At 42.7% G+C, this 8,872-nt stretch overlaps 1 protein-coding gene across 5 annotated transcripts in view; it reads right to left on the bottom strand.

Annotated features, from left to right (window-relative positions):
• Positions 1–509: 509 nt before the first annotated feature.
• The window catches only part of KIAA1671 (KIAA1671 ortholog), a 109,532-nt gene continuing 101,169 nt past the window's right edge, over positions 510–8,872 (bottom strand). For all 5 annotated transcript variants that reach the window (XM_038373531.2, XM_038373533.2, XM_038373532.2 and 2 more), the window contains 4 exons: positions 5,462–5,586; positions 4,536–4,666; positions 4,300–4,382; positions 510–3,422 (listed from right to left, as the gene is read on the bottom strand). In XM_038373531.2, coding sequence (XP_038229459.1) covers positions 4,304–4,382; positions 4,536–4,666; positions 5,462–5,586 — 335 coding nt within the window. In that variant the 3' untranslated portion in view covers positions 510–3,422; positions 4,300–4,303. The remainder of the gene's footprint in view (positions 3,423–4,299; positions 4,383–4,535; positions 4,667–5,461; positions 5,587–8,872) is intronic.

The following is an 8,872-nucleotide window of genomic DNA, read 5'->3' as shown; positions in this document are numbered from 1 at the left end:
AAAGAGGCACTAACAACGTATTTCCAAGTTCCATACACCAGACTGATTTACATTTAGCTTTTGAAACTACTGATCTACTAATACAGCTGTGGGATGAACAGCAGATAAAACTGTGATGGTCTTAAATAAAAAGAACAAAATACTTCTGCAAAAGCACCTTGTATTCAATGGTGAATGCCAAACACCAGCTATCTCCATCTATCACACTTACAAAGAGAGTTCAGGTAAAAGTGAGTTAAGAGTTAAAACTTACTCTTAAAATAGCTTCCAATAGTTATTAATACAAAAAAAAATCATACATGAAGAACATGCTGCAGGTAAGAGCTCATTCCTGGCTCATATTAACAGCAAGTTATAATCTGTGATTGTTAAAGTAAAATAGTAAAAAGTTTCATAAGCATTATTTGAAATTAAAATGGAATTAATCTAAAGAAAGGAGTTTTACAGCATGTTATCATATGTGTAATAAATATTTACGATGTCAATAATTACATGATGGGAACCTGGAGTCACAAGAGAAAATAGATATTTAATTCACATACAATATGAAGAAATAAAAGATCAGAAAAAAAAACACTATCCCATTCAACCTCATCCTAAAGATTTTTTTCGTCAGACATATATAAGATTAAACATTTCTCACTAGCAGTAAAACTACAGTAAATTTCAGTGCATTGTCCATAAAGAAATGGAAACACATACTCATTCAAAGGGCTTTGCCAATATGCAAAACCAATCCCCTCAGTATACCAGAATGCACAGCAAAAACACTGCAGCTAACAATCTGAAGAGTTTGTGGCTTTCATTTTGTTGCATCAGGAAGCGTTAGACAAAATGCTCTGTCATTAAAGACAGGTTTCAGAGTAGCAGCTGTGTTAGTCTGTATTCGCAAAAAGAAAAGGAGTACTTTTCCACAAGTACTCATTTTCTTTTTGTCATTAAAGAGACACTATCAAGTTGCTCAATCCTAAAATTAAACCTCCCTCAGCATTTTTATGGTCACAAATAAATTTATTTGGGTTTTGAATACCTTAAAAAAAAAGCCACTCACACACTTAGCAAGGGAAATTAAAAGTGACCAACATTCTTCTGTCACACCTAAAAACCCTGCAGCTAATACTGTTCAAGTTGTACACACCAACACCACCAAGAACATCTGGTACACATCTGACAAAACAAGCTGGCTGATGCATTACAAGCACAGAAAAATACAAAGCTTGCCTAAAAGTTACATTTCCAAAATAAAAACAGGTCACTCACCACATAAACAATGGGCAGAAAATATATACAACTAGTTTTAAAAAGCAGTCAACAGTGTCTCTTTAATAGTTTGGACAATTGCGCTCCTCTGGAAGCTTCTCCCCCTTCCCCTTATGGGTGGGAGGAGGGGAAAAGGGGGGTTAGCCACATGAAAGAGGGCAGAAGTGTGACTCCGTTTGGCAGTAATATTTGAGAATTCACTGAGCTGTGGCAGAAGAAACTGTAAAACAGCATATCTGGCATTGTCACCTCTCTTACATGGAGTAGGGCAAAGAACTGAACAAAGACATTTTTATTTTGAAGTGAAAAAATATTCATTTGTATTTCTATAAAATAAGGGGTGCTACTGTTAGAATTCTGATAGTAAAAGGGAGAAGAGCATACCGGTCATATCCTTGAGATATTGCAGTTATTTACTGAAATACAGGCTGGGAGTGAAATCACCTCATTTGTGACTTCTTTATGACAAAAGTTGGCACATGGTTTATGGCAGCTAAAAACTTGATGGATGGCAGACAAAGGTTATCCCTTTGACTAGCAGGTGAACTGTTGTGGTAGTACCACATAAGACAAGCCTTCTGAAACGCTGAGAAGAAAAAGGGAAAATGCGTGCAAGTGCTGGTGCCTGATTTTTAACATTTAATTTATATAATAACCTTTCAGTAGGAGACAAGAACTGCAGTGCAGTAGACAGCGAACTCTGTGTTTTGCTCCCACAATGCAACTGTGTGCAACTTCATCATATCTGACTGTTCAGGCCCAGACAGTTTGCCACAGAAAGTTATGAGAATAGCAGAATAGAAAGAGCTCTTCTACTTTGATTCAATTCTCCTTTCCATGTCACTTACTCTCCTTATCGGAGTCCTGGGGGTGCCTACCTTACAGAATGAGCTTTCCTGTTAGCGTATATTTTTAAAAGATTTTCTGGAAAGAGCACTTGGGGAAAAGTAAGTAACTAATACATACTTTAAATACAGTATCCATTTATAATTTATTTATAAATGAACTTCTTCGTTAGCCGATTTCAGAATCTGGATCCAAAAACATCAAAAATCTTCTGATGTGACTGACACATCTGTGTTGTGATGTTAGTATTATCTACATTGCTGACATACCAACATTTGGTCTTACCAAAGTAAAATGTATAGATCATTTCAACAAACAGTTGAGAAGTGAGAGATTGCATTTAGATTATCCTACAAAATCAGCATAAAAATAAACACTTAAAACTGATATTTACAAAGGTAACTAATAAAAATATCCAGTGGGACAATCTGAGGTGCTTCTAGAATGACATTCAACAATTACCTGGAACCCTCATATTGATAAGACTATACATCCTTCCTCGTCTCTTTTTTTTGAGAAATAAAAACAATATTTACATCTATTTTTAAAGAGAATTGGTTGACATTATTGCTTTATCATCCTAAGAATATGACATTCTAATGATGCAATTATACTACATGCTGACAGACCAGATAATCTCAGTTAAAGAATGAAAAATTAACATTATGCTCAATCTAAAAATCAACTCGATCTGCCTGATCAGCAGATCATGTGCAAGCATCAGCCAATCAAAAATATCTTTAAAAAAATATCAGTCAAGTTTCATTTTTTAATATGGCGTAAACAGGATTTGTTCTTTCACTCTCTCTTCCACAAACTTCATTCTGAATAGGAACCACTATTAGTTCACAAGAAAGATGAATATAATTTAAAATTTTGTTATTTTCATAAACAAATACAAACCCCAGCCTTTACACTTGACACGCTTACTAGCATTCACATGCTTGAGTTACTGAACATAGCTTAATTCTGCAGAGATGTCATCTTTGTTTGAAGGCAAGGGGACTTTTTCTGATGCGCCGTATTTCCTAGAACAAATGTCACCCTCTGGCAAGACCTTCTGAACTACTAACTATACTGCACCATCTCTTACTTCAAGTAGTTCTAAAGTGACTATATCCTTCCCTATCTGAGAAGATACAGCTTTGTATTTGTCTATGAATATTAAGCAGCTTTCTCCACAAAGCAGGAAGGCACCATGCACATAGCAGTCGAGGCAGGAAGCAAACAGCAGCAGCATGATGTGTGAATTTTAGGTTCAGATGAGTTAAGGCTTCTGTTATACTTCTCCGTCTTTTCCTAGTCATAATTGGTGTCTGAAAAGGAAATAAAACACAGAAGCTGTTTGAATAGCTGCTGTATGACACTGTTCATCAATTTAACCAACCCCATCACCCTCGGGACTCTCAAGTCTCCATGACACGTGTGCACCATCAACGATGCTCTTTGCGTGTTGCTGGTGCAGCAGCCGCAATCGCAAACTATTTTGTATTATTAAATTGCATATGAAGTATTAAGAGCATCACTGAAACCAAGTGCTCCAATGGTTTAAATAGCTATCTGCAGAACCTGCCCATTAAACAATGACAACACTTAGTAGTAGGACTCTACATATTGTTATAAAATTAGCAGAATGATGAATGTTATCGTCAAGGAATTGCCTGTTGAGAAGTTAATAGTGCCTTCATCTGGGGTAGTAAATAAGGCTAAACAACAATTTAGGAAAGGGGAAAATAGCATAATCTGTACAGTAAATTCCAATGAAATCGGACCTGCTTCATTATGGAAATATTGTACTGTCTTGGACATGGAGTGCACAGTTACATACAACATGTGTATACTCTTTGCTTGCAGAGTCAGTGTACAGGCAGGTTCAGAACAGATTTTCCACTCAAAGCTTCAGATCATTAGCATCAGCTTTAAGGGGCTTGAGCATTGCAAAGATGTGTCTGCTGCATGTCCAGCGACATGGCTGTACCAGTCACAGCAAGAGCTTACCCAGACCCTATGGAAATAGGGTGAGAATACCTGAACATACATTGTTTCTGCCAGACTGCAAGGGCTAAAGGTAACTGCACGTTACTTTTTCCATCAGCTAAGAATCTCTTTTGGCTGAAAAAACAGGAGACTTCACGGCAAAGCAGTCAGATGCAAATTCTACAGAGTAACACCTCTATTTTTACTGTACTGTACCTTCTCAAACCTGATTCTCATGCTGGCTCTGCCTCTTCTTCGATTTCAGCTCTTTCAGCCATTGAGGAGACATTTCTTCTGATCTAAGGATACAGCAAAATAACTTTATCCTACAATGACAATACCTCATTACAGAAACAAAAACAAAATAAGCCATATCCTTCTAGGATCCTAGCAATGAAATGACCAGCTATTTCTGAATTTACTGCTTGCTGGGATTTAAACAGCTCTCTCACCTGTTCTCCTTCTCAGCACTAGAGGGCAGTACCCTGCCACCAGGAGCTCCTTGCTGGAATTGGGATTTAAATAGCTGTGCAGAATTTATTTCACTGGGACTCTCGGGCTCTTGTCTTTTCCGAAGCTGAGCCTAGAAGAAAGGTTTATTTTTTAAAAAGCTGCTTTTAGATTTCCTTGGAGGACAATCTGATCACTCGAATCATTTCACTGGCATATGAAGCAGCAGAAAGCACAAGCCTGAAATCCATAAACTGCATACATTTATAATGGAATTTACCATAAATCTAAGCTGTTGTGAAAACATATACAAACTATTATGAAGTTAAATTTCCTTCTAAACCACTACCAATATTTCTATCATCAATAATACAGGGTCAATGAGTGAAAAAACTATTTACAATATTGCTATAAGTTTCTTAGGCCATCTAACAGATCATCAAGTTTTCTCCTCTGAACTGTTTGGGGTTCTCAAACTTCATTACACCACGATGCCCTTCTGACAACAAAAATTACTGTACGACCCCAGGAGCAGGGACCAAAGCCTGAGCCCGCCCAAGCCCCACTGCCCCCGGTGGGGGGACCAAAGCCAAAGCTCAAGGGCTTCACCCCAGGCAGAAGGCCTGTAACCAGAGTCCCGGCGCCCAGGGCTGAAGTCCTCAGGCTTTGGCCGGGGGAGGTGGGGCTCAGGCTTTGGCTTTGGCCCCAGCAAGTCTAAGCCAGCTCTGGCGACCCCATTAAAATGGGATCGCAACCCACTTGGGGTCCCGACCCACAGTTTGAGAACTGCTGGGTTAATATATAAATTGCCCTTTCGGGGATTCTTGCACCTTCTACTGGAGAGCATCTGATGGTGGCTGCTGTCAATCATGGGATACTGGACTAGATGGACCCCTGACCTAATCTAGTATGATCTGTCTATCTTCACCTTGAGAACAGAGTGGTCCATGCCTGGAAAAACAGGAAGTCTCTGAGGTTGCACAGCTGAGGATCTCTCAGTTCGGTGTATTTTTTCTTCCTCATCAGACTCTTCCTGTTTTGTAGATTTCTCTTCTAACAAAAATTACAATGACCAGATGTTATTTCACCCCAGACGCATTTAAATAGAAACAAAGCAAGTTGGTCAGCAAACTTCCTGTCCATGCCTTGACCTCATAACCCTCTTCCTATGTAACAATGTAACATAGTAGAATCACGAAGACTCAGTGAAAGTTATGTGACATGCTTAAGCACTCAAACCATGGCGTTGGGCACATTGTAAATACCTAATGGTAGAGAGACTCTGTTTATTAGGGCTGTAAAAGGGCAGAATTGCATACTTAAATTAATTCAGCTCTTGCTTCTGAATTGCTCCATTTATACATTAAAGCATAAAAGCACACGTGTGTATGTTACAGTTAAAGTTTACAGTAGCTCAGTTCACTCACATTCACTGGCCTCTTACTTGGAAATTACTACATTTTGGCTTTGCACAATGATCATCAGAGGTCACAGCTTGAACCAAAAACAGCTGTAGCTTTGTAATATTAACGTTTCTGATTCGATGTCTTAAAATGAACACTGCAATTTGTATCGAGTCAGATCACTAATCATGCACACAAGTGCAGCTAGTTACTAGCAACATGAGAACAGAGCAGTCGGCACACTCAACCATGCAATAGCTGGGATAACTTGCTCTTCATGTCCCTCAAACAGAAATCAGCAGAAGGGGCTAGTTTGATCGTACACTCTTTTCTCCCATCCATTGAGCCTTAAGATCCTCCACTGTATTCTGTACTTCCCTGGGGAGGCCAGAGGACTGCAGCTATAAGATTGATGCATAACTACGGTGGTTACCATAGAACCAGAGGCTGTGTCAGCTGATTGAGAGAAGACCATAAACACGCTTTGACAATCACCTTTGGTGATGAAGGCTTGAAACTGGTCCTTCTGCTCTTGTGGCAAAAGTGAGAACACTTGCTATAGTTCATATCATTGTACTTTGTCATCAAGGCATGATAGCTGCCTACCCAGGGCAAACAAAGAGTAGCATTTGTGGCCAAGAAGGTGCAGGAGCTTAAGATCATTGTTGTAAGATGTTGATTTAGACCAGGGGTGGGCAAAGTTTTTGGCCCAAGGGCCAATCTGGGTGGCGAAATTGTATGCAGGGCCATGAATGTAGGGCTGAGGCAGGGGGTTGGGATATGGGAGGGAGTGTGTGCAGTATGCAGGAAGGGGCTCAAGGCAAGGGATTGGGCTGTGGGAGGGGTATGGCAGGGGGCTGGTGTGTAGGAGGGAATGTGGGGTGCAGAAAGGTCTGCGGTATGCAGGAGGGGGCTCAGGGCAAGGCGTTGCGGCGCAGGAGGGCTGCGGGATGTGGCAGGGGGCTCAGGGTTGAAGTGTGGGGTGCAGGAGGGGTTTGGGGTGTGGGCTCCAGCCCAGCACCGCTTACCCCAAGCAGCTCCAGGATGGCCAGCATGTCTGGCAGTGGCTCCTGGGGGTGGGGGGGGGGACAGGCGGCTCTGCCGTGCGTTGCCCTCACCTGCGGATACCACCCCCGAAGCTCCCACTGGCCGCAGTTCCCCCTTCCCAGCCAAGGGGAGCTGCGGGGGGCAATGCCTTCAGGCAAGGGCAGCACACGGAGCCATCTGTTCCTCCCTCCCCCAGGGGCCACAGGGACATGGTGCAGGGCCAGGGCAGGCAGGGAGTCTGCCTTAGCCCTGTGCACCAGGGGGCTGGCAATCCCGCAGGCCAGATTGAAAGCCTTGACGGGCCGTAGTTTGCCCTCCTCTGATCTAGACCAATGTTGCCTGCTTCTCTCATTAGTGGCATTGATTACCAGACAGTTTGGGATGAGATGGGAGAAAAGGCACTCTGACCTTGGCTGGTACATAGTGCTTCTTGTCAGCCTGCTTGCATAAAGGCAAGGCAGTAGCTAGTGTTTGCCATAGTGTATGGGCTGGAGGCTATAGGGCATCATTAATAGGCAAGGCTACCTCACGTTGAGGAGAGGTATGTAAAACATGCACCGGGAGTGCTGCGGTTCTTGTATCTCCTCCAAGGGATTGTTAAAGCCTCAGCCACCCGCTTCATCCATTTTTGGAAGTCTTTGAAGTCACCCACGTAGGATGGGGGAGGGAACATAATTACCTTGTCTCATAAGGAAGAGGATTTATTAGATGGTAGTGCCTTCTCCTCTGCCCTTAGCTCTTCTTTTTCTAAAGAATCTTCCTTGGGAAGAGGGTTCTGGGGTACCAGTGGGGACACTCTATAGAACTGATCACCAGACAGGATCCAAGGGTTCCAGAAAGTCCAAAGTGGCAGGGCATAAGGAAAGGGAGAGGGACCTCCAGGATGCTATTGCCAAGGCTGACGGGTCAGATGTCAACTGGTTCCTGTGGTCTCATCCTTGGGATATAGCACAGGAAAGGTGGTAGAATCCTGTAGGGAAATGTCTGAGTCTGAGCAAGTGTCATCCCTTGTATTCAGCAGAGGAGCTAAGCAGTACTGGAGGGTATGCCAATACCAGAGGGTACATCAGTACTGGCAAAAATCCTTCTTGGTACTCCTCAGGAGAGGGAATTTGGGCTCTACTGACACTTGGAGAGCCTCTTGAGAAAGAAATCCAACCAGTATCAGAGCTCTTAGACCCTGATCCTCAGGTTGAGATGCGTCAAGTGGTACTGGAGAGAGTATGGATGGTATGGTCCTATGCCCTTTATGGCTCAAGGAAGAGATCAAAGATGCTTTCTTCAAAGAGTCCCTCCCTCTGCTTGGAGGGCTCCAATGAGACTACCACTTGTTTGCTGAGAGACTTCTTGGTACACAGTGTGCTAGAAGCCTTTTTTGGAGGTACCAACCTCTCGGTACCAGAGGAACTATAAGCCTCAACATTACCCATACTGTGTGGCAAAGTCTCCTTATTTCCTGGTCTCTGGGCCAATTTCTCCCATCTGGGGATCAAGGTATTTTCTCTTTAGTAGATTCTGAAGTCTTCAAAAGGTGCCCCTTCATCTCTGCTCACTGGAACTGAAGAAATCACTGGACCGGCCTGAGAGGCTGACCCCAGTGTATGGGTGAGAGGGTGGAAAGGTGCAGGGGAAGATTTGGACTCTGAAGTGGTGGCAGGTCTCAAAGTGCATGCTCAATATGGAGCAACTTCAGCCTCTCTCAGGTTCCCAGATCTGCTCTTGAAGCTAAAGCAGACTTGCACTTTGACAGGATGTGAGACTCTCCACGACAGCTGGAATGCCCATTGTTGAGGGGAAAGGACCTGTGTCAAGTCTGTCAGGGTTTGAAGCCCAGGGTTTTGGGCATGCCCAAGAAAGAAAGGCTGCAAATGAACAGGGGCCAAGGGCAA

The sequence above is a fragment of the Dermochelys coriacea genome, chromosome 15 (assembly GCF_009764565.3).
Source record: "Dermochelys coriacea isolate rDerCor1 chromosome 15, rDerCor1.pri.v4, whole genome shotgun sequence".
In the NCBI taxonomy this organism is placed as follows: domain Eukaryota; kingdom Metazoa; phylum Chordata; order Testudines; family Dermochelyidae; genus Dermochelys; species Dermochelys coriacea.
This window is presented reverse-complemented; position numbering and strand designations above follow the sequence as displayed.